The sequence below is a fragment of the Vicugna pacos genome, chromosome 14 (assembly GCF_048564905.1).
Source record: "Vicugna pacos chromosome 14, VicPac4, whole genome shotgun sequence".
Classification (NCBI taxonomy): domain Eukaryota; kingdom Metazoa; phylum Chordata; class Mammalia; order Artiodactyla; family Camelidae; genus Vicugna; species Vicugna pacos.
The window spans coordinates 2,888,515-2,914,197 of record NC_133000.1 but is presented as its reverse complement, the minus strand read 5'-3'; the positions used below and the strand labels follow the sequence as shown (position 1 = coordinate 2,914,197).

The following is a 25,683-nucleotide window of genomic DNA, read 5'->3' as shown; positions in this document are numbered from 1 at the left end:
CAAACAAACTCGTAGAAAAACAGATCAGACTTGTGGGTGCCAGAGGTGGGCATGGGAGGAGGGGGAACTGGATGAAGCTGGTCAAAAGGTACCAATTTCCAAGCATCAGGTAAGTAAGTCCTGAGGATGTCATGTGCAACGTGACCCATATGATGATCGCTGCTGAGTGTCATCTGTGAAAGTTGACAGAGTGAGTCCTAAGAGTTCTCATCACAAGAAAACGTTGCTTTTCTATTTAATTTTGTATCTATACAAGATAATGTTCACTAAACTTATTGTGGTGATCATTTCATGACGTATGTAAGTCAATTCACTATGCTGTACACCCCAAATGTACACAGTGCTGAATGTCAATTATATCCCAATAAAACTGAGACAAAAAGAAAAAAACAAACAGTGGTGAGCTAGATTTGGCCCAATGACCATAGTTTGCTGACGTGTGCTGGAAGGTCCTAGAAACAACCTGCGCTGTGCGGTCCAGGACAGTCACCACTAGCCACGTGTGGCTGCTTAAATTACTTAAAATCGATGGTTCCTCAGTCAAACTAGTTATGTTTCAAGTGATGAATGCCCACTTGGGGCGAGCGACTATCGCAATGGAGAGGACAGAAGAACATTTCACTTCTCACCAATGCCTGACAGAAAATGTGGGGTTTTTTAAAATATAAAGATCATTTTATTTTACACTGTTTTAAAATTTAAGTTCTGGGTAGTAAAGGGAGGCAGGCATCTAAATGAAATAATGTTAAGGTCAAATGAATAGCTCAGTTGGACTAGAATACCTTCCAGAAGGTTTATAATTTGAATTTAAGATGCTGAAGAACAAATACAACCATTAGGCGATCCTACCAAGTAGGTAAATCTTATCAGGAATTTATTATCAGGCAGCTAGAAAAAATAAGAGAAATTTTCACATATTTTAGCACCAGCCTTGAAAAAGGAAAATCTCATTACCTTTAAGAGTTGCTGGGGGAAAATATATACAGGACCTTGTGGTAGCTCACAGTGAAAAAAAATGTGACAATGAATACACATGTGTTCACATATAACTGAAAAATTGTGCTCTACACTGGAATTTGACACGACATTGTAAAATGACTATTACTCAATAAATAAATGTAAAAAAAAAAAGTTGCTGGGAGGACTGAAAGCACTGAGTCACACAGAATGCCCAGCGCTCCCGGACACGAGCTTTTGTCACTGGTGGGGTGGCTCCGACCACCGCTTGAGACAAACGACCCACATTTGATGCAATAAGTCACACAGCCATATGAGCATTTCTAAACACACCTCTTCAAAGTATCGCTGATAACACTGCAGATTTTTTTCTCATATTCAGTATTCTGAGTTTTTAAAATCTCACTAACTCCAACCGTTCCATTTTACCATGGCTAATGTTTCCACATAGCATGACGATGCACACAGGGCAAGATGCATGATTAATGACAGCAGCCTGGGGGCTAATGCCGAAATTTGTTTAACCTGTCGGATCTGATCGTTGTTTTAATACATCAAGCAGCCAAAGGGAACCTGAACCAGCGTGTGCGTCCATCAGTGCTGTCCTGTTGGAGCTTCTGTTTACTACTGTTATCGCAAGTCCTTTTTTTTTTTTAACAGAAATCCTTTTAAGCCGGCATCCTATGAGAGTCAGTTTAACCAAAGCTAAATATAGTCCATAAATCCATTTAGCCAGTAATCCAGATGGCAACATTTTTTTTTTTTTTTACGGAGAGGGATGGTGGCAAATAGTTTTATTTATTTACTTACTTTAATGGAGGTGCTGGGGATTGAACCCAGGGCCTCATGCATGCTAAGCACACGCTCTACCACTGAGCTCTACCCTCCCCTCCAAGGATTCCAAAGTTTCACAATGAGCTAAAAGCAAAATGAGTGAGCCCCCCGTGAGCCCCCTTCTCATTTGTGAGGGTCCATGCCTCCCTCCCCCCCACCCTCCTCCCATCCTTGGTTAGCACGTCAGAAATAGGACTGAGTGAGCCAGTGCCAGTCTATACACTGTCATCAATAAAGCTGGAGTCGCAGCAGTTTTTCTTAATCTTAAAAAAAAGAAGAAAAAAATCACGTTTTCTCCTGGCATCCTAACACAGCCTCCTGTGCCCCACAGGGGGCACATCCTCATGTGCCTCGTTTCCACGACCACTGGTCTCCTCTGTATCCCAGAGCTGACATGCTATTTTGGCAACAACTGAGAAACTCAAAACAGAGGGAAATCCCAATCATTTCAGAGCATTCGGAGTCCTAGCCTGGACAGACTTGCAGGTCAGGGGAGGGTGATGGGTGCCAGCTCTCGGTCTTGGACGTAAGCCCCCGAGTTCCCCAGCACATACACGCAGGTGAAGTGGGGAGCAGGTGCAGTGCTCCGGACTCGTGATCCCCACCCTGGCCCCTGTCCTGTCTGCTGCATCACCAGAGCCCTGCAACCTAAGAAGCTCGGCGGGGAGCCCCACCAGGGCTGCACTGTCTCATTTACTACCCTGGGATCTGCTTTTATTCCACGCCCACTAAGCCACATTTTCATGAGAATATGAACGCCTTTAACCAAACTAAAGGATGGTGGAGGAGATGGGGCAGCGGAGGACTCTGGGCAGAAATGTGAGGTGCCCCTTCGAGTATGTAACCAGAAAGAGCACCTGGTGGCTGCAGCTCTGCTCCGCAGATCCTCAGACCCTGCAGCCCTGATACGAACAGAAGTTGAAAGCTTGTTAAGGGAAAACCATTCCGAACACGTTCCCAAGGGAAGCCGGGCACATGTACCTAAAGCCTTCTGCTTGGCTTCACAAGTCACGCCTCGGTCTGGGGAAACCAAGTCCCAGCCTGGGCTGCAGGTCTCACAGTGCCAGGCGGGGTGACAGTCCATCATCTCCTGGACTCCAGAGAGCGCTTGGTGTGAGAGGAAACCTGAGGCTCACTCTGCCTCACCTCCAGAAAAAGAGGCTTCTTTTAGGACTGTGGGTGTCTTAGATCTAGAAGGTCCTCAGGAAACGAGGGAGCCCCGGGCACAGACACTGAGCGCACCCAGCTCCCAGGCCGGGTGGGCGCAGCCCGCGTTCCGGGCGCCCCACCGCGCGCTTGCCGCCCTCCTCCCGCCGGCGCCCGTCCCGCTACCCCGTCCCCGCCTCGGCGGCAAGACCCGCCTTTACACGGAAGTTCTGACCGGTCACTGGGAAATCATCTGAAGCTTCTGCATTCATTCAGACATTTAACTGAGTACTTAATTTGCACAAAGCACTGTTTTAGCGGTAGAGTCACAGTTAAAAAACAGAATCAGATTTCGGCTCCGTGGACCTTACATTCTACAGACCAGAGGAAGAAAGACAAAACATAAAGTCTTTCACACACCCACAAAAAAAAAGTCAACATCCTAATTTTAAAATGGGCAAAGGACTGAACAGACGTTTCTCCAAATAAGATACACAAACGGACAATAAGCACTCGAAAAGGCGCTCAGCATCACTGCTCCTCAGGGAAATACACAATCAAAACCACCAAGACACCACCTCGCACACCTCAGCATGGCTACTATCCAAACTCAAGCCAAGGAAAGCCCAGAAAATAGCAAATGTTGGCAAGGATGTGGAGAAACTGGAACTCTTGTGCACAAAGCGAGGTGTGTGGAAAAAAGCATGGCGGCTCCTCAAAAAGTTAAAACCTAAAATTACCACGTGACGAAGCAGTCTCACTACTGGGTGAAATATATACCCAAAAGAACTGAAGGGTCTCAAAGAGATATTTGTACACTCAGGCTCATCGCAGCCTCATTCACAATGACCAAAAGGTGGAGCAACCCAAGTGTCCGTGGAACACAATATGGCCCATCCACACACTGGAATGCTACTCAGCTGTGAAAAGGAAGGAAATCCGGACGCCTGTCACAGCACGGATGGACCTTGAGGACGTGATGCTCTGTGAAATGAGAACACACTCAATGCCACTGAAATAGACACTTAAAAATGCTTAAGGTGGTAAATCTTCGGTGTATTTCCCCTACATATATAAATATTATATAAGTATGTTTCTGTAATATATTCCCATATTTGTATAAATACAGTTTCATATATGCTGTACGTATAATACATATTACTTCCAACGACGGGAAGTTCTAGAGAGAAAAATAGAGGCAAGTGGGATGGGGGCTCTAGGGGAGGTGGGAACACTTGGGTGGGGTGAGGGTTTTCCTCGCTCCCCCAGAGCAGGTGACGATTATGTCCAGGAGATGAGAGGTGACCTGGGGCTGCTGGGCTTCTTGCACACAGTGGCCCAAAGCTGAGGGGTGCACTGGGACAACTCCTGAGGCTCTCGAGCCCGAGGAGGGCATCTTGCCAGTGGGGCCTCGGTGGCACACGGATTCTCCCTGACTCCTGCCTTTGGAGTCCTGAACTGGTCGGGTGCCCTGGTCTTGACAGGAGGACTCATGGCCCCACCGTTTGCAAGTACAGAAATCTCTGGACTGTACCTCCCCCTTTACAAGTGTCACCAACCCTGCCACTGGTCCTGGCACTGGCATTTAAATATGATGGAGTGACAGCAAGTGTGGCCGAGGGGGCCTGCCAGTGATGCACTCGTTCACTGTCCTGACAAACGGAGTCTTGGTGTTTAGCTCATGTCTTCCTGTTAAACCACCAAGCAGGTCACTGTCCACTCTCAACTCTCAGTCCAGCTCCCAGCCAGGGTCTCCTCAGTGGCTTCGGGCCGTGACGGGGCGGGTGAGCTGGTGGCACTGGGACGTGAGGGAGTTTGGTGCCTACGTATCCCATCACCAGCTGAACGCAAACAACTCCTGACATTTGACTCTCACCCTTACTTCAAAATCTGTGCTAGAAAGAAAACCCTAAGCGTCTCCTTAGCAACCACACTGGAGACGTCCATCACCACTGAACACAATCATAACCGGAAGTCAGACAGGATTAAAACTATCCCGTTTTACTGCACAATTCCAGGTGAGCGAAATAGAGTGCGACCAGAAGCAACGTTTGGAGCTTCCTCTTTTGATGTTTAAAGAGAGGACTTAATGACATCTATACAGAAACTAAAACAGAAGACACACTGCGTAGTTTCATCTACTGCTTTTTGATTAAAAAAAAATCAAACCCTGATCACCAGCCATAGTGGAAATAAACCAAGGGATGAACACAGTTATAGCAAATATAACTTTGGCAAAGCTACTTACATCCAAAGAATCCTCCTTCAATAGGATAAGGGCCATATTCTGTGATACCAGCCGGCAGGAATAACCTGAAATAAAAGAAAGGACAACACACGTGAATTTACCAGCCCCCAGGAACTCACCATGTCAGTGCTTATCTGAAGTCAGCCTCCGTTCCTGTAGCTTCCTCACTAGCATGTTGTGCCTATGGGTTCATACAGAGGCACTGCACAGGAAAGGGGGCAGGGAACGTTTCCATGGACTGCGACTCTTGCAGACATGCGAATAGAACCGCCTGGAAGGGCTTCATAACTAATGGCTGAAATAAGTACTCGTCAATTTTCTGTGGATTTTCCTTTATCCCTGTAATCCTTGTAGGATATGAGGATGAGCTGTGGGTTCTCTAAAATAATAGCCAACACTTCAGGAAGACACGCGGAATCAAACGATGCTCCCAAGCCGGCATAAACGTGCCTCCTGGAATATCAAGACCCTCACTTGCTTTTTAAAGAAGCAGGTAATTCTAACAGCAGGTGTCGAAGGAGTCCTAGGATTCAAGGACGGAGTCATTTTTCCTGCAAAAGCTCAAAGCCATCCCTGTTTCAAGAATGAAATCTGCGTTTAAAAAAATAAAAGTTTGGAACAAGAGTGTCCCAGTACTAATCCTTAATGCTTCCCATCACATTTTCAGACCACAGCATCTCTGCGGGTTAGGCAAGCCGCCCTTTCCTGCGTCTCCTGCGTGGCAGGCACATTTCCTATGGAGCCCTTTGCTACTCAGACTTTGTGGTCCACGCGTGACAGCTGGTGACACCCCGTGACACCACGACCAAGGTGAGAGCCTCTGCTGGCTCCTGTTCAAATCCCCACACCCAGGGATGCCCACCGGGGCCCTTCTTCCAACCCACCTCCACCCTCGGGTGACCCTTGAGAGACCTGGCACGAACATGGGCTTTCCACCAGCCCCATCTCCATCTACCTCACTGAGAAAAGGCAAGAAAAGAGTCCTTCCACCTAGAAACGTGGCCCTTATGACCCTAATGGACCAACGATCACAGACACGGGACCAAACAGCATGAAGAGTATCAACCCTCGGGCGAGGACGCAGGGGATCGTCCCAGGGAAGGGCCGGAACCACTGCTGTGCTCGGGCAGCAGGAGCCTGCGCTTTCTCCCAGGAACAGTCCAAACACCTGTTTCCACAGCACCTGTGTCTACCTGACGAGGAGACAGGCTTTTAACTGATGGACGAGTCAAGGAATTGCTGCGTCTGTGTCCTCTTTTCATCCTTAAGAAACCTACTCACAGGCACAAAATAGAATTTGACAGACAAAAATTATGCTCAAAACGCTAACTATCTGAGAAATGCAAATCAAAACTAACAAGGAGGTATCACCTCACACTGGTCAGAAGGGTATTAAAAAGTCCACAAATGATAAATGCTGGAAAATGTGTGGAGAAAAGGAACCCTCCTGGTGAGATGCTGGTGAGAATGTGATCTGGTGCAGCCACTGTAGAAAACAGTACGGAGATTCCTGTAAAAACTAAAAACGAGTTACCGTATGATCCAGCAATTCCACTCCTGGGCATATGTCCAGAGAAAACTCTAATTCAGAAAGATACATGCACCTCCATGTTCACAGCAGCATTATTTACAAAAGCCAAGACATGGAAGCAACCTAAATGTCCATCCACAGATGACTAAAGAAGATGTGGTATATTTACACAATGGAATACTACTCAGCCATAAAAAGAATGGCTTTACAGCAACATGGATGGACATAGAGATGATCATACTGACTGAAGGAAGTTAGACAGAGAAAGAAAAACACCATATGATATCACTTCTATGTGGAATCTTAAAAAATGACACAAATGAACTTACTTACAACACAGAAAGAGACTCAAAGACATAAAAAACAAACTTGTGGTCAGTTACCAAAGGGGAAAGGAATAGAGGGGGTTAAGTTAGGAGCTTCAGATTAAAAGACGCAAACTACTATAAACAAAATAGACAAACAAGGACCTACTGTATATTCAGTATCTTGTAATAACCTACAATGAAGAAGAACCTGAAAGAGAACATACACTTGTATAACTGAACCACTACGTGCTACATCAGAAACTAACACAACACTGCAGATCAACTGTACTTCAATTTAAAAAAGAAACATAAATTAAGATGAGGAAACCTTGGCTTTTCTGGGGTGGGGGCGGCGGGAGAAAACAAGCGATTGTTTTGTTTATTTTGGAATATGTGAAGCGTATCCTTCACAAATGAGTGTCATTTGTGAGGATCATTTTGTAAATTACCTCAGAACACAAACTTCAATGCACAAAATTATGGCTCTTACTTAATTCAACTTTTTTTTAAAAGCAATACCATAAAGATCTAGACCAGGCAGTTAACAACAGTTATCTCAAGGGAATGAGATTATTTCACTGGTTAAAACCACCACATATAATTTTAAAAGCTAAAACAACTGAATAATTTAAAATCACAGGACCACGTGGGCAAATACCTGTTAAGCCTCTAAGAGGACGAATAAAGTGAGGAAATAAGGCACAGCTTTCTATACATTTTCAAACTTGCTCGGGTCCATGTTTTAACTACACTGATGAGTGAAAATGAGCTTTCCCCAGAATGCTGTTTAATGTTCTGCCCGGCGGGACTGAAATAATTGAGCTCTTTGCTTCCCACTAAAATTTTACCAATGGATTCTTCCCTCCTAGAAATTCTCAGACTACGTGCAGGAGGGAGGCCTCTATTTCGTTCTCACTCACAGATGGGAGATCGGACTTTGATCACCACTCTCCGCATCAGGCTCACTCCTCCTCGGCCCCGGAGGCTTCCCGCAGCTCCACGCAACGCAGACTGCTACAGACTTAGCACAGCGAGCACAAAGGGCCTGCTGGCCGGCGGCGGCCTGGACAACGGCTGAGGAAGTCGGCGGTAATTTCTAAACCATCACTTGCTGCTTTCTTCCCTAGTTTGCAATTTATTTATATTTTGCAATTTAATATCTGCAAATTTTATATTTAAGCGAAATGTCACTTGACAAGAGAAGCTGCATGAACTGTTACGGAAAAGCTCCAAGTATTCTTCTAGCCGTTAGAGGGAGAGGGTAATACATGAAGCCACTGACACCTTCGTGGATTAAACACACAAAACTCAAGGTTTCTGAGAAGAAACAGGTTCTCTTTTTTTATCAATTTGGAAAACGTAGCAAGATTGTGCTTAGAGAATTATCACATAGAACACTTGCTCTAGGCAGACCATGGCCGTTTAACACAGTTAAACATGACTTAGCTAATGTGGCAAATTAAGTTATGTCAACCCAAGTTTGTGCTTGATTCCTAATGTTTTTGGATAAAATGAGATCAACTCTTGGAGAGAAGCCAGGTACGAAACATCAATCCACACTTGTAAACTGAGGTCTAGTTCTCTAATCTCACAATCTAACAAAACGACCATAAAGTGGCCGAGAAGGGAGCCTCTGGGATTTCACTTTTTGCTGCAGCTGCAGTGAACGGCACACCACAAAAGTGCTCAGTCTTTCTGCTGCCTGAGTGTAATCAACACTCAAAGAAATCAAAACATTACAGAGTCTGTGGTCCTTAGAGCAGGACTTGATTTCACGAAAGTAAAATAATCATTCACACTAGAAAGTGTCACCCAGCCAGACCTCTCAGAACCCGCCATCGGGGCCTCCGTTTTTAAGCTAAGATATCGTCAAAGACATCCAGACCTAGACCTCTTTGGAGACTGTCTTGTAAGGGTTAGGAACAGCTTATCCTTACTAATCATGTATCTAGGACCGACCAAGCTCCCCGCCCGTGGGATTCAACTTGGTTCCAAATCCTGAACAAGTGTGTTGCTGGTTCTAACTAATTTCAGGGAGACTGTCACTCAATGTTTGACTGTGAGTGTAGGGAACATGTTGCAGACATCAGGCCCAGGTGATGAAAGAAGAACCCTTCATCTCCTCCAGGTTGCAACAAGGATGCTCAGTGCAGTCCTTCCTCATCAGAGAACCAGGACCCTGAGGCTCATCCACAGAACCACACCCGGGCACCTTCCCCCTCCAGATCCCCAGACCCTGAGCACCTTCCCCTCCAAATCCCCGGACCCTGAGCACCTCCCCCTCCAGATCCCCAGACCCTGCTCCATCCCAGAGAGGAACACGCAGCCTCAGCCTGACCGCGTGATCTCCCCATAACTGAGCCATTATTCTTCTTTTGTTTGTTTAGTTGCTTTACACAAACAAATCCCGAGGCTCACGTTCTAAACCTGTCTCATCCGTGAAGCCTTCCCCGGCCTCTTGGACTTGTGTCTTCCCTTCTGGGGAGTGAGCATTATGTATCACAGTTTTGTGCTCAGATTTTCAGCATCCTCTTTCCTGTGTGGTCCAAGCCAAGTTGCTTGCTATCTGTGCCCCAGTTCTATCTTTAAAAGGGAGATAATGCCTGTCTCAATTGGAAGTAAATACAAAACTTACATAAAGGACTTAGATGTAATACGTCACACGCTGGGCTAACACTTACAGCACAACTACCACTAACGCCAGACCTGCTTGGCATCCTCACTGCACAACTGGTACCTTCTCATCTGTTTCGTTCCTGAGTTGGTCTCCTAATTAACTTAGACCCCAATTACGGATTGTAAGTTCCCCAAGCCTACAGGGGAGCATCTGGCAACAAGGGAGCTGCAGATCATCAAGAAATCCCATACCTGACTCTTCCCTGAACAACACTGGAACTGGAACGTGGCCACCTTCCCCCAGGACCCCCTGAGAACCCGACCAACGGTCAAGAATAGGACAGGCAAGTCTACATTTTCTTACTCTCAGAAACGAAGCTTCTAAGACTACAGAAGCGTTTTGAAGGTATCAAATGATGGGCAACAAAATGCAGGGGGAGGGGCAGTGGGATCCCAACTCAGACGGTCCTCAGTGAAAGAGACTCTCAGCATGATGACTTTAAAATGGAATATGCACTGGGTGTTGTCCTCATGCCTCCTACCTCCGTTAGAAAAAACTGAGAGTCTGAAAACCCCACATCCACTGTCCGACTCTGTGACAGATGCTTCACCCAGCTGTAATAAGGGAACAGGGACTACACGACCCACAAAGCCCACAGATGGAACTTCACTTCAGACTGGCAGATGCCGAACTTTTAAGCTGAAAAAGAAGATGGCCAACTCCTGGAAACACAGCTCGTTAGCATAAACCCAAGCACAGAACAGCGGGGTCCTGGCACTGCGCCAGCTCCAAAGGACCTCAAAGCCACAGGCAGGATGACTGTATCCACATAACACTCCAGGCACATGAGAGACACAGATATCCCCAAACTTGGTTGGACAAAGTGTATCTATTTTCAAGGCATGAACCAAAAGTTACACTTTAAATAGATTCTGAAACTGTGATGGACGGATGGATGGGCAGACAGATGATGGATAGATGGATGGATGAATACATGGATAGACGGATGGACAGATGGATAAATGGATGGATGAATGATGAATGGACAGTGGATGATGGGCAGATGATGGATGAATGATAGAGAAACAGAGCAAATGCTGAAGAGAAACAGCAGCACCAGGCACCAAACGTCACCTTTGAAGGGAAATGAGAAAATTGTCAGAGTCAACAATCATAAGGCACCCCAATTCCAGGGACAATGAAGCATGAAAACAACACGCATCTTAGAATGGACGAAATACTATTTCCTCCTCCCAGGTCTTCTAACTCAAGTTTCAGAGAAGGGTCTTCATGAAAGCTCCGTGAATGCGTTTAAAATGAGCCCTACACCAGAAGTCAGGAGCCCCGAGACCCAGTAGCACATAGCGCGGTCATTAACCAGAGCGCGATCCAGTGAACTCCGCACCGCCCACCGCGAGCCCTAGGACTGCTCACACGTGAGGACCGAGGGCCGCGCCGGGACAGCCCCGCAGCAGAGCGCCCGGCGTTCATCCCAACCGAGCTGCTGGGTACCTGCCCTTCTTCCCACATGTCCCCTGGGAAAACGTACAGAGAATGCGCTCAAACGGACAGCATATCCAACCAGGAGGATGGGAGACACGTCAGTAAGAGTGCACGTTACTGAGGGAGCGAGGAATGTGGACTGGAACCCCAGCTTATAATCCACCCTGCGTGCGGAGCGCGACGCCAGGCTGCTCACCGCCGTCGCCCGTGGTCCGGCATGGACAAGTCGAACACCGCGTCTGGAGCTCTGCACTGAATCGTCTGCAGGCTCAATAGACACCCTAACTCAGAAAACGACACTGGACCCTCAGCATCAGCCAGGGCTACAAACCTGAGTTCTGAACACAAAGGGGAAAAGTCATTCAGACACGGCTCTCACAGAACATCAGCCCCCTGGCTGTCGGAAGACACGCAGCACCCAAGACGTGTCTGACTTCCACGGATCCGCTCATGAAAACTGAGTCTAGAAAAGCTCTAGGATAAATCAGAGACTTTGGCAGTCATCAGCTCTAAGCAGAAGGCGTCACCTTCTAGTGGTCTTGGGAAGCATTCACTTTAAAAAGTCAATTTTAAACTATCTAACGGACATGAGTGCTTCCAGAACCAAAACTACACACGTTGCTACACCTTCTTCAAAAAAAAGCACAAAATAGTAAAGCTGTTAATGGGAAAAGAAACTGTGGACAGGTATCAATTACCTTGCGAGCTCTGAGAAGCCTCATTCCACAGACGAGTAAAACCTTCCGTCGGGGACAACAGGCCACCGGTGTTTTCTGGGTTTATTTTTGGCCTTTTGCTTTCATTTGAGTTTATCCAAACTTAGCTGGACCCTGATGAACGCAGGCGTAACGCAACCGGACAGGGGATGTGCTCCTGAGGGCAGGACGGCTGCGCCATCAGGGCACTGATGCTTGTCATGGCAGACACGGGGGAGAGGGCTCTGGGGAGGTGAGGGCTGCGGCCAGGGCCGGGGTGGGAGGGCATTGGCCCCGCAGGAACACTCCAGACCTGACCGTGACGGGACAGCTGATCACTGACAGTGCAATTTTAAGCTGAGGGGTAACGCACTTCTTTCTCACTGCCCTGGGAGAGCAGTGAGCCACTTTAATACCCCTGAGTGGTAAGTATTTCAGGGCAGCAGCCGGCTTTGTGTGCCCTATATGAACAGCAGGAGCCACCTGCCACTAGTAGGTGTTTTATGCCAAAATTACATGGGAAATAATACCTATACACAGAGAGACATTACACAAAAAGCAAATGTGCTACCCTTCACCGATAAAAAGGCTGCCGGCATCACCAAGGGCTGTCAGCCATGGGTCTGCAGTCTAGTAGTGGTGCCAGTCAACACAGGCACATCTCACTCTTCTCCAGGAACACGTGTCTCGGAGACAGCAAGCACAAAGTTCACACTGGTGCTTCAGAGACTGTGCGTACATCACTGGTGACATATCAGTCCTTGGTGACTTTAATCTCCCTTGTCTGGGAGTCCAAAAATGCATCTGATTAGCTACAGCCTTAGTAAAAGCTGATTACACGGCTTCTGTCTATTAGAAAGAAAAAGGTAAAATCCACCCCAGACGGCCGGTATTGTCGACCACGAGGTTCTCGGAGAGACAGAACTGATTCAAAGAGAAGGCTGAAGGAAAGGGACCCACTGGACTCAGGTGATAATGTTCCAGGAGACTCCTCTGAAGAGGACACCAGTGCCAGCATGTTTCTTCCTCAAGTGAGCTGTGGCGCTGAGTTTAGTTCCGTAAATACGTTAGAAGCCATGTGCTCCTAACTTACTCATCTTACCACATACACACCAGGGCGTGGGACCCCACAAGGGTGACAGAAGTACCAGATAACTTTAAAAAAACTCAAAAAATCAAAATTAGAAAATGTGCCTCCTTAACACTAAAAGAGCTATTTGGACTTAAATTCCCTTTCTTCCATTTTCAGGTCTGTGATGCTTAGCAAGCAAAGAGACTGCCAGTCCAGACAGGGAAGAGAAAGATGTGAGACTCTTAGAAAAACCTACCAATTGGTAAAAATCATTAAAATGGCTATAATTACATAAAACAATGATGCATATTTAAACTTAGTGAAAACATGCTCCGAGTCTCTTACACTACATTTTTGTGAAGCCGTTAAGAAACTCAGACTCTTGTCAACTCCTGAATTCTCTATCCTATGTATGTGTCTCTAATACTCTTCAGGAAAACATCATAGTTTTAATGTTTATAATAGGCAGATAATCCTCATCAGCGTATCTTCATTTGATTTTGGGAAACTTCTCCTGGCCCTGTGAACGAAGAGTTCCATAAAACACCATCTACCAGCGCGTTTGAGCAGCCCAGAGGCACTTACACAAAACACTTTAAAGACATAAAACAAAAATCAGCATCAGGAAATTATATTTTAAATGAAGTACCTATGTTAATTGCAGTTTCCTGTTTGTCTCCTGTCAACACCCATATTTTAATTTCTGCCTTCAACAGAGTCGCGATGGTCTCGGGCACACCTGCCTGAAGACGGTCTTCTATGGCCGTGGCTCCAAGGAGCAGTAGATTCTAGATTGGGAAATATTTTCAGTTAAAGATGGGTAGACACTGAAGATCGGCATTAACAGGACAAAGCTTTTGACATAAGAAAGGCAGTCAGAATGCTCTGAGACAGTGATCTTATTTCCTCTCCATTGAACCTTTGTCTGCAGATAACTGATGATATAGCCACACGTGTGGCATTTCCAAACCAGCCGCAGAAGGGAGAGCATAGCTCAGACCTTAGCAGGAACGAGGTCCTGGGCTCCATCCCCAGTCCCTCCGTTAAAAATAAATAAATAAACCTAATGACCCTCTGCCCAATAAAAGAAAAAAAAAAGTCAAAACCATCCACCAGGCTAGACTGCCTCCACACACAGGCCAGCATCTAGTTCTGGGTGCCCGGGTGCTCTGGAATAGGACCCATTTGGCAGTAGAGCACACGGGGTGAGTTATCCCAGGAACATCAACAGGACTGAGCCGCTCTCCCATCCACTAATGAGCAGAGGACAATGGTATCGTGAACACATGAGAGAAACAGACTCAGTAACCAGAAAAGCCAACACCTCCTGGGCGCACGCGCTCTGCACGCCCGGGGCTGCCGGGCACTGAGCCTATTATATGCTTTGTTCTGATTCTAATAGTAATTTTGGATATTTCCAGTGAAGCAGGGCAAATGAACACCTGAACTCGGTTCTACCCCTACCCAAATTACAGTGAAATGGCAAACGAGTCAATAAAAAAACTGAGTATAAAAAAGCAAACGGGAATCTCTTTTAAAAAAGGAATTTAAAAAAAACAAACAAGTGATGACTTTGGAGCTATGGAGATTGGAAAACGGATGGACCAATGTTTGCTGACATGAAACAGAAAAGGCTGAGATCCAGCTCCCACATTCAAGGGAATCAATTTGTGAAAAGCTGCCTAATGTCTTGGCATGAACTGAAGTGACAAAATCAACACAGGCAATTAGAGGGGAGGGTAGAGCTCAGCGGTAGAGCGTCTGCTTAGCAGGCACGAGGTCCTGGGTTCCATCCCCAGTACCTCCATAAAAAAAGAAAAATTACCGGAACAGTAAGTGTGATTATATTTAGTGTATCCAATGTCCGCCCAGCCTCCGCATTCCGACAGCTCGGGTAACTCAGCATGGTCAGCTATTCTCATGAAGCCTCAGCTTAGGCAAACCCAGAAAGTCGCTGGTGCCGTTTTTGACCTGCTACTTCTTAAGACATCATTAGTGCTTGGCGGAGGGTGGCTAGACCCTTCAGAGACCCCACAAGAACTAAGTGTTTCTTAAAGCGAAGGAAGAAACGATTAAAAGCTAATGGTTAGTTAAGATACTTACAAGAGAAGAGACCACCGCTCTAGAGCAAGAGGAATGATTCCCCTTCAAAGACTGTTCAACACGTGGTTCTCTCAGCCCCTCCCTGGCACCTGACTCCTCTGTCGCGTGCAGTTACCTTCTCAATGATCTCGTAACACTCCTCCAGCCGCTGAGCTCGGTCCTTCAGGATCGTGCTGGCCTCCTGATAGACTTTGAGCCACTCCTCGTACTCACTCTCAGAGAGGTCGGCGTAAGCCACACAGAGAGTCCGCAAGCCTGCAAAACAGCCGCGGGCCCCCCGTGACGCCGCTAGTGACGGACCAGCAGGACGGCTCGCCCCCCACCCCGGTGGCCCCCCGCGGCCCAGGGTCCTACACGCACACACGAAGAAATTAAGGCAACCGACTACTCTACAGGTCACTCCAGTTCAACTTCCACATATTTCAAAAGAGAATTTAAATACAAACCACCTCTTCTACAGACGCTGACAATACAGAAGCCAGGAGGGTGAATTCCCGCAGCAGACGCCCAGGAGCCGAGCGCGAAGCACGCGCGCGAGCAGGGGGCAGGCACCAGCAGTCAGGACGGCAGGAGCCGGCTTCCAGACAGCAATGAAACCCCAGCGTGCTATCGTGTGAAAACCCGAGGCTTCCAAGCAGCCACGCCCCTGTGTGCACGTGCGCAGGCGTGCGCGCGCGGGGCCGCAGGCGCTCAGGCCCGGAAGCAGCAGTCAGCACTCAAGCAGGGCTCCAACTCTGATCGCGTTCACAAGCCGGGGAGCCGGACGGGAGTGCTGTTTAAAGACTGCAGAGAACCCCTTCCTGTTCTCTGTGGGGCCGATGAATTAGTCTTCCCTTAAGCCCAGGGCAAGCCAGGGTCAGAGGAATGAGGAGAGACAAGGAGGTAACAAGGCAGTAATAACTAGGAGAGGACTCCGCGTCGGAATCTCAGCCTTCGCTGCCTACTGCATACTGTGGGGTTTTTCCCCCGGCAGAGTTGTCCATTTAATCATCACAATCACATGGGTCTGCTGGACACCGGGATCATGTGTGGACGTACCCATCAGGATACACAGCAACGTCAGGCTTGTGCCTCCAGAGCAGACATGACATTAACACGTGCACTATTCACACCGGGGGCTGAAGGTGAGGAACCAGGGGTGTGAGCAGGACTCCGTTCTCCCCAGCGGGACTGGCATGTCTGGTTAAGAGTTGGGGGGGTCACATACAGGTAACAACGTGGCCTATGGCCACACCTCTTGTCACTGCCCCGGGCACGGGATGTAGAGGGTGGGGATCGGGGTGGGCACCGGAAAAAGACACGCCTGTGAAGCAAGCCAAGCGCTGCATAGAAATGACCCGTCCCTTCAGAACACGACGGCTGGCCCCAGCGCCACCAGACGGTCCAACTGCAGGCGGAGAAACCGCATCTCCTGATTCCCCTTACCTTCCGTGGCAAAATACTCCAGGTGGCATAATGTTTCCTCCATGTATTTTGAATCTTTGGAAAGTCTCTCAAAAATGACATTATCCTAGAAAGGAAGGAAACATCGTGACTGGCACACCCTGGGGTCGGCTGACCTGCTAGCCAGCACTGCAAACCCGGCTTTGTTTCCGCAGTGTTTATGCCGAGGGCGTGAGGACACCTGTGTGGGCGAGTGCAAACAGTTCTGGGCTGGATTCAGTCCTGAGCTTTGGAAAACAAGTAGGGTGTGGACCTGCGTCCACACAGGAGCGGGCTGGGGAGGACCGCAGTGTCAGGAGACTCATCGGGGGACAATGGGGCCCACCTTCACCCACATTTGCAGAGTGCCTCCCACCATCTGATGCCTTTTGCAGAAGTGAGACGCAGAAGACGCTCAGCCTGCCCTCCTCAGGTGCACCCCCCTTCCTGCCTCTGCAGGGGGCCCCAACCAGGGAGGGCATGGCCCACGGGGCTCTCAACCCGGCTCAGCTGAGAACACGCTGCATGGACAGCCCGTCACCCTGGGACCACGTCCATGACCGACAGGCAGGGCGGGGAGCTGGAGACTACAGGTCATGCAGCAGGTATGTTACAAACTGCACCACTGGAGGCCCCCCAAAATACTTCTAAGATGCCCAGTTTGGCAGAGGCAGGTTAGAGGAGAACTCGATCCTACAAAAAACAAAAAGCACCACTGCAGGGCTTCCCGCCCCCGGGCCTGCGACCGCCCCCGCCGCTGAGCCAGGCGCAGGCCCCTTCTGGACGTGCAGCGGTCCTGAGAGCAGAACGGCAAACAAGCAAACCAAAAGTTAAGGCGGGGGTCATGGGGGGACATAATCTAGGCGGCCTTGATGGGTCCAGATATGATGCCTTTAGAAGTCACACGTATTACTCACATTTTAAAAGCTCTGGTCACAATGTACGCAGATAATTCTTCCCCTCGTTGGGAAAGATTGGGAAGATTTCCAACAAGTCACTGACCCTGGTGCAGCTTCACAGCCCAGACAGTCTCATAAAATGAGGTTAGTAACTCTTTCCCTCAACACATAAGACCACAGTATAACAGAACACAGTTTTGCAGGTCAGACCCATAAACAGTGTCAGCTTTCCTTAGAGACGTAGGACATTCAGGTTCGATTACCAGGAGGCAGACAGGACAAAAAGCTGGCCACAGGTGGACACTACCTCACGCCTGCCACACAGCCTCTGTAGTGAACAAAGCCCACACGACAGGTGCTGAGGCGAGCTGACAGAAGTGTACGTGTCAGAGCACTTAGAAGGCCATCGGTCAGTACCAGTGACCGCATCTGCTGACGTCACAACACAACGCTGGTAAAATGGGGATCAGAATTCACACCCCAAGGCTTCTGCACGACACAGCCAGCTACTGGTTCCCACCCCACCACTGCTGCACAGCGAGCCCTCCGCTGAAGCCCCAGGATCTCAGGTGGGCTAGTACCCCTAAGTCAGCTTCAGGCCGACGGGAAGAGCCTTCCGACCCTGGGCAGCCACCAGGGATGTGGGCACGGCCGTGAGGGAAGCCTGGGGGCCTCAATACTTACAGCCCCCTTACAGTAGAGCCGCAGCTGTCCCGAAGGGGTTCGCACAATCACAGACATTCTCTTTCTGTCGCTGCAAGAGTGAAAACAAAAAGGAAAGAGAATTGTCACTGGTCTGTTCTCTAGGACCACGTCCTGTGACACACACCCAACAACCCAAAGGCGGTCTGGCCGCCGCCGAAACGGCCAGGCTCCATTCCCTCTCCCTTCCTCCTCCAAGCCAGACTCCAGTGTGCCGTCTCCTGCTCTCCTCCTTACATGTCAGGGGCGCAAGCCTGCTCCTGTCCCTGCCCTGGAAACTCAGCAGCACAGCTCTTCACGGCAGGACAGGCAGAGACGGAGGACGTGAGCACCTCCTCGTGCATCTAATTCACTTGTTTTTCACTGAAGTTTAGCTGATTTACAGTGTTGGGTTAGTTTTGGTGCACAGCACAGTGGTTCAGTTACACACACACACATACATTCTGTACAAGGCATCGGATGTAGTTCTCTGTGCTGTGCAGGAGGTCCTTGCTGTTTCTGTATTTTACATATCGTCATGTGTATCTGCTCATCCCAAACTCCCAATTTATCCCTCCTCTCTTTCCCCTTTGGTAACCAGAAGTTGGTTTTCTATGTCTGTGAGTCTCTTTCTGTTTTATAAATAAGCTCATTTGTGTCATTTTTTTAATTTCCCATATAAGTGAGGTCATATGGTGTCTGTCTCCGTTGACTTCTGACAATGCTCTGCTGAAGTCCTTTTCTTTATTTCACAGCTCAGAAATACTCAGTAACCTGCCCAGTAAGCAGAGCAGAAGAGTCAGCATAAACCCACTTCACTCAAAGGCTCCTCGGTGCAGCTTCTTTTGACTAGAGTAGAAAGAAAGGACAAATTCCGCGAACACTCCTGCCTTAGCCCCGAGGTCACGTGGTCGCTCCCCAGCCTGCAGCACACAAGCCTCCTCCACACCTTCCATGAGGACCCCTCACTCCCTCACTCCTTCTCCACCCACCTCTGCAGCCTCTTCTCAGCTCCCAGGAGCCGTCTCCCACCAAAGGACTCAGCACCCCTGCCCATACCTTCTGCTCCACCCCTCCGCAGACAGCATCTCGTCCTCCTGACTCACGGCCCCGCCACCGTGGCCCCAGACCGCCCACCTCTTGGACCTTTCTACAAGGTGATTTCCAATGGACCACAACCTCCTAAGAGCAAGGGACATCCCCTCTCTGGCTCTGTGTGAATTCCTGCATCCTAACCCCTGGCCCCCTGTCTGACCTGCATCTGAGTTCTCGCTCCCAGTCAGCTCCCTAGCAGCCAGGCGCTCTCAGCAAGGTTGTTCACCCGGCATTTCAGTTTCTGAACGAGTAAAGCAGGTGGCCACCAACTACTTCAAAGGAGTGCTGACAGGCTTAAGTGGCATCTGGAAAAAGACGGGGCAGCTAAAAAGAAAAAGAACCACATCTACAACCACAAGTGAGCTCTCTGCTCCCTCCTAGGCTCCCAGAAGTTTTTAAAATACATCCTCATGCCTTCATCCACATCCGCCTGTTTCCAGCTAACTCCCTTTTCTCCTCCAGTAACTGCTGGTCCCAGTTGATGGCTCTGCACAACAGCACAGAGATGTCAGAACAACAAAGGATGGGGCACATAAAGTCTGGAGAGACGTCCAGTGTGTCCCTCCCCTCCACACACGGGGACACTGTCCCCTAGACCAGGCACCTCCCTCTCCCACTGAATACCCAACCCAAGGGCTCCTGACCCAGCAAAGGTCAAGTCTGTCATCCTAAAACTGTAACATGGGGCTGGAAAGCTTTTCCTACAAGAGGGCAAAAAAATTTATCTTTTCAAATAGCTTATAGCTTGCTAAATCAGCAAAAAAATTGTGAATCATTTAACAGAGGTTATAAAAACCTAACTTTAACAGGGAAAGATGCTTTCAAGACACCACAGAACCTCGCTCTATAGTCACAGGTCGATGTTAAGAAGGAGGAAAGAAACAAAACATGAAGATACATGGGGTTTTTTATGAATGATCTAGGAAAACAGATGATCCAACAGATTACGCCGATGGTGAATTAATGAGCCACACTGGGGGACAATGAGTCTGAACATGCACATGAGCTGCCCTCCTCGGACCCAGCATCCAGCGGGGCGAGCTGATCTCACTGGTCCCCATTTGTCTGTTTCCAGGTCTCGTGCTCAGATGGGGCAGGACCTCGCGGGACCCGGAAGACCCACAGAAATAATGCCCTCATCACAGACTGCAAACTACGCAGGCGTGTCGGCAGCAGCAGACACAAGAACACCAACCTCCGGAAATCTAAAGAAAAGGAGGACATGGAAGCATACATTTCATCTTAAAACACAAAGGAAACGACCTACCTCACTTTCTTCAATGAAAGTCACAAACTCCAGAGAGACGAGGGCTAGTGGGGAATGTATTTACTGCATTTAATACTTAAGCACTGTATTTAATCATACCGTGCAATCACGAAAACACTCTGGTGAAGTTATTAAATATATATATGTCTGTATTTTCAGCGCATGAAAGAGAAACATACCTGGAAAATTCCAGGACATTAAGGATTCCAAATGTCTGTTCCTGTCCCATCTAGAGGAAGAAAAACAGGCTCTTACCTCAACTGCAAAGTATCAAAATCTCAAAACCGTCTCCCCAATCATAACCTCTCTACACACCTCTCCCTCCCCCTCCCCCTTCTCCTCCCACCACCCAATTCTCTCTCCATCAACCCCCTGCAGACGCCTTTCAACATGTACTGTTTCCCTACCATTCAGTCTGGTGGGGTCATAGCTCCCCCTTCTGGTGGAAACGTCTCATTTCTCTCCAGCAGGCGTGGCAGCCACACTCCCATCCAAGAAACACAATTAAACCTCAAAAGGTTCATCTGAAACCTAGCGCCAGTGATGCTGCCAAACTGAGAACCCTGCACGTTTCACAGAACCATATGCGTGCACCAGCACCATCACATCCCCGGGGCTGGGGAGGGTGATACAACACGTGGATTGTCTGTGGCAAAAGCTATTCACACTAAGTGAGCTTCCTACAGACCAGAAGCAGCCCCAGGTCGGCTTAGGTTCTGCTACCAAATGTCCATGCCCCAAATCTGGAGGGAAAAAGAAAACTTCTGGCATTCAAAACTCTGGGGATTTGGGATTTGGAAATAAGGCAGTATAAATCCGCACCAGATTTTAGGGCAATTAATCAAATGTCTTCTTTCTTCAGGTTCTTCAAAGTTGGAACTTCAATATCCTCCTTTTTTTTTTACAGAAGTTCCATATTACGTGTGTACAACTTCCAAACTTTTTAATAGAACCTGCTTTTTCCCCTAGTACATCCTCGTGGAAAGAGCGGGGCTTCGGTGTTGCACAGACAGGACTTACAGCCCAGCTTCTGCCGCTGACAGCACTGGTCCCCTGGTTTGGGAGAATAAATGAAGCAACACGCAGATCGCCAAGGGCATGGCATGTGTGTGCACACACGCGCACATACACACACACACACACACACACACACACATGGGGCAGCACTGGGTAATCATCACCCGCCCCTCTGCAACGCCCCAGCCCTTTCTCTCTGCATCCGAAAATACAGCTGATGCGCCACTGCACCCAGCCCTCAGCAGCCCCTGTGCCCCGCCTTCTGCAGCCGCAGCTCCCTTCCTCCTCAGCCGTCCAGCTTTGCCAGGCCCCCTTCAGAAGCTCGCTGCTGCGGGGAGGGCACAGGTCGGGGGTAGAGCGTGTGCTGAGCATGCATGAGGTCCTGGGTTCCATCCCCAGTACCTCTGTTAAAATAAATAAATAAACCTCATTAGCCCCCCAAAATAAATAAATAAAAATTTAAAAATAAAAACCTCACCGCTGGCCCCCCACCCCAGCACTAGCACTCTGGCCGCAGTTGCCCACCCACCCTGCACCACGGCTCTTGTGCCCCCGTGGACTGAAGGGCCATCAGTGAGGCCACTTCTTGTAAACCGCGGGCAGCAAACTCCAGGATTTGTGGTTTGATGATTCCCCGGTATTAAAGTTCTTGTTATTTATAAATGTTAGCTACTCAGGGGGTCTTTCTCACTACCACACCCCTCTCGGTCCCCGCGGCTGCAATGCAGAGGAACAGAGCAGCATCCACGCCCCTGAAATCCTGCAGTGAAGCTTAACGTCTCCAAACTGAAGGGCAGGAAGCCCTCAGCTGTTAGAAGCTTCCAAGAAGGAAATTCTCTGTTCGGTCCATACATCGTCCCAACTTTTGGGGACTGTACACTTCCCTAAGCTAAGTTCCCTGTGTTGACTGAAATAAAGTAAAAATAAACATGGTCTGATCTCTGTACTCCACGAAAAAAGAAACTGATGATGCCACGCAACGGGCACTTTGCACGCAGCACGATATTCTACAGGCTCTGCACGCCAGTGAGATGGGCTGCTGCCGAGGCGGGACCGACACCGAGCAGTCATGCCAGATGCACGTGAACTTCAGACGCATTCAAGCAATCTGGGGATTAAGGACGCAGAAAGCCAAACACTGTAAAAATCCATGGGTCCTCCCTCCCCAGGTCGAGGGTGGAGCACTTGCCCGCATCTGCCCAGATGGCAGTAATCGGGTCCCTCTAACCGCTCCATCCACAACACCCACCCCACCCAGCCAGCCATCCCAAGGGTCCCTATCTGACCTTCTTCCTGATGCAAAGCTTTTCTTACAACCCAGTTTCCCCCTCTGGCTCCTTGAGAGGGAAACTCAGAAAAATAATAGTAAAATAAACTTGATTTCAGGTGGGGATGAAACATATAGATTTAAAAAAAAGATCTTAATTGCCAACTCCCTCCTCTCCCCGCTGAGGAGACGGGAGCCAGCGACTGGGGGCTTCATGAAGACAGACCCAGACCCCCGACCAAGGACAGAGGCCATGGAGTCATCCCAGCCATCACAGGACAGAGCAACAGGGCACTAAGTTCCTCACGCACATCATCCCCATCAGCGAACAGAAGCCGGAGGGCAGCACCTTCAGGAGGGAAAGGTGAAGGCCGGCAGAACCGCTTACCGCTTCTATGATGACGGAGTAGGGCGTCCTGGCCGTGAAGACAAAGCCCAGCTTCCTAGCTCCTTTCACCAAAGCGGCCTCATCTGTCAACACAGAGCTGATGAGGACTGGCCTCCGGGAGGGACAAGCTTCCGTTCAGCAAGTGTTATTTTTCACATTAACAAGACCCACACCAGCCCCAGAGGGGAAGCCCAGACCTGAGACTCGTCCACCGGAAGGGACAATCCTGCCGCCAGCAGACGGCCAGAGGCACCTGGTGGGGACTGTGAAGAGCGGTCTCGTCGCCGCACGCACCCAGGTCTCCCCATCTCACCTGGGGACGAGGCCTGGTAGACGATGCTGTCTCCGTCCTTCTCCGGAACCACGGTGTGGCACACGGCCAGAAGGGTGAGGAACTCCTGGATGCAAGGGGCGGTGGGCTGCAACGGGAGATGAGTTATCGGTTAGGACACCACGGACACACAGCAGAGTTAGAGGCAAGTCCCCTCCCACTTAAAATCCTGTGATGCCTTCCTGCTCCCTTGGATCAGAGGTCGAGGTCCGCAGCGTGGACTCCGGGTGCCCCGCGGTGCACACCCACTCACCCCCTCCCCATCAGCTGCTGCTCGCCAAGTCAGTCTTTCTATGCAACTTCCTGTCACCTCTCTGGGGTGACTCAGGTGCTAAAGGAAATACACGTCAAACATCTAGGACATGGCAGGCGCTATAAATGCTACGTGGTATCATCTCTCACTTTGGTTTCCTAAGCCGTCCAAGCCAAAGGACACTGCGAAACAGATGCCCTCTCAGGCCCGTGACTGAAGAAACAGCCCTGCAGAAGCTCGCAGAGCAACAGAAGCCCGAAATGTGGGAGAATTCTGCGGAAAGACTCATCTGGATCTTGACGCACTGCTTTATATTCACCACATATTTAATTCAGCTTTAAGTTCAGTGAGGCCAAGTGTTCTGCCTAAGTGGACCGCTTCCCTGAAGTCCTAGCAACATAGAAGTGAGGCTGTGTCTCTTCCCCAGGCTCCAAAATCGCAACTTTCAAGACACTACACGTACACACAAAAGTGCATCACAAGCTATTTAGTGTCCTAGACGCAAGTGGCGGCCTTACGTGATGGTCTTCGATGTTCCTCAAGAGCCGGGGGTCGTCAAAGTCACAGGAGTCACTGGGGGGAGGAGGCATCCGGCTGTAAGAGAAAACAGAAAACATTTCCTCAGCTCAAAAGTTTCTTTAAAATAAGTCGAACCTAGTAAGAATCTGTCTTCCAGAAGAACCACACCTAAAAACCCTATACAATTATATTAAGCTTTTAAAAAATTCTTTATTTTAATTTTTTTGTGGGGGAGGTAATTAGGTTTATCTATTTATTTATTACTTTTGGTGGAGGTACCGGGGATTGAACCTGGGACCTCATGCATGCTAGGCACACACTCTACCACTGAGCTATACCCTCCCCCCGTATTAAAGTTTTAAAGATTTGAAATATTGTATGTTATTTCAAACCTTGAGGCAGAAAAGCTTTAACCTTCCCATAAACAAAATACAGATGGTCCCTGCCTTACAGTGTTTCAACTTGATGGTTTTTCCACTTTTCGATGGTGCAAAGTGATACGTGTTCAAAAGAAACCATACTTCAAATTTTGAATTTTGGCTTTTTCCTGGGCTGGCAACACAGGGCACAATCCTCTTCCGTGATGCCGCAGCTCCCAGGAAGCCCCCATCACGAGGGTGAATAACCAACACCCTGACCCCCATCCTAGACCCAGGCAACCATTCTGTTCTCCACTTTCAGTACAGTTCTCAATAAAGTCCGTGAGACATTCAACACTTCAGTATAAAACAGGCCCTGGGTTAGATGCTCTTGCCCAGCATAGGCTAAGGTAAGTGTTCTGAGCACATCCCAGGGAGGCTGGGCTATGCCGGGATGCTCGGCAGGCTGGGTGTATTAAATGCATTTTTGAATTAGGACATTTTCAATGTACGATGGGCTACCAGGACATAGCCCGCTGTAAGCCGAGGGAGAGCTGTAGGTTCACTCTTAGTTACAAGGATAAGAAACAGACGCGAGGGTAAACGCCATGACGTGATCATTTTGTTTGGTCTCCGCATCTACCAAGGAAAACTTCCAAGCATGCCTGCTTCAAGTGCACAGAATAAGAGGCCTTGTGGCATTGCATCTGTGCAGCCATCCATGGGCAGAGCTCGTGTATGAAAGAGAAAAGGGCAAATAATTACGAAACAGGAAACTTGACATGACAGCCACGTGCCGACACACTGAAGAAATGGGAAGGGCTGAGTACGTCCGTGAACCTCCGTTTCTTTCTGAAACCCCTTCTCTGGGACAAAGACAATGGAGACAAGACGGCGGCAGGGCTGCTGTGAGCAGACATCGGAGTTTAGCATCGCAGAGAGAACAGAAACCACAGCTTGCAGGGGTGGGGGCGGGGCACCTAGGACGCAAGCCGCCGCCCCCCACAGAACCTTGTGAAGGGGCAGGAAATGGCAGCACGAGGCACCTGTGAGACAAAGGGAAGGTGGGTGACAGAACAAGCTCCAAGTCCACCTGAGGAAGACTCAGCCTGCAAGAACACTGCCCTTACCCCGCACAGCCAGGCCACCGAGCCGGTGCACCCAGAGAGAA

At 49.0% G+C, this 25,683-nt stretch overlaps 1 protein-coding gene across 2 annotated transcripts in view; it reads right to left on the bottom strand.

The window, feature by feature from the left end:
- The window catches only part of ATP8A2 (ATPase phospholipid transporting 8A2), a 420,398-nt gene that overhangs the window by 301,147 nt on the left and 93,568 nt on the right, over positions 1–25,683 (bottom strand). For both annotated transcript variants that reach the window (XM_072976043.1, XM_072976044.1), the window contains 9 exons: positions 24,153–24,228; positions 23,364–23,469; positions 23,051–23,133; positions 20,558–20,607; positions 18,020–18,089; positions 16,440–16,524; positions 15,130–15,269; positions 13,561–13,699; positions 5,186–5,250 (listed from right to left, as the gene is read on the bottom strand). In XM_072976043.1, the coding sequence (XP_072832144.1) occupies positions 5,186–5,250; positions 13,561–13,699; positions 15,130–15,269; positions 16,440–16,524; positions 18,020–18,089; positions 20,558–20,607; positions 23,051–23,133; positions 23,364–23,469; positions 24,153–24,228 (814 nt within the window). The remainder of the gene's footprint in view (positions 1–5,185; positions 5,251–13,560; positions 13,700–15,129; positions 15,270–16,439; positions 16,525–18,019; positions 18,090–20,557; positions 20,608–23,050; positions 23,134–23,363; positions 23,470–24,152; positions 24,229–25,683) is intronic.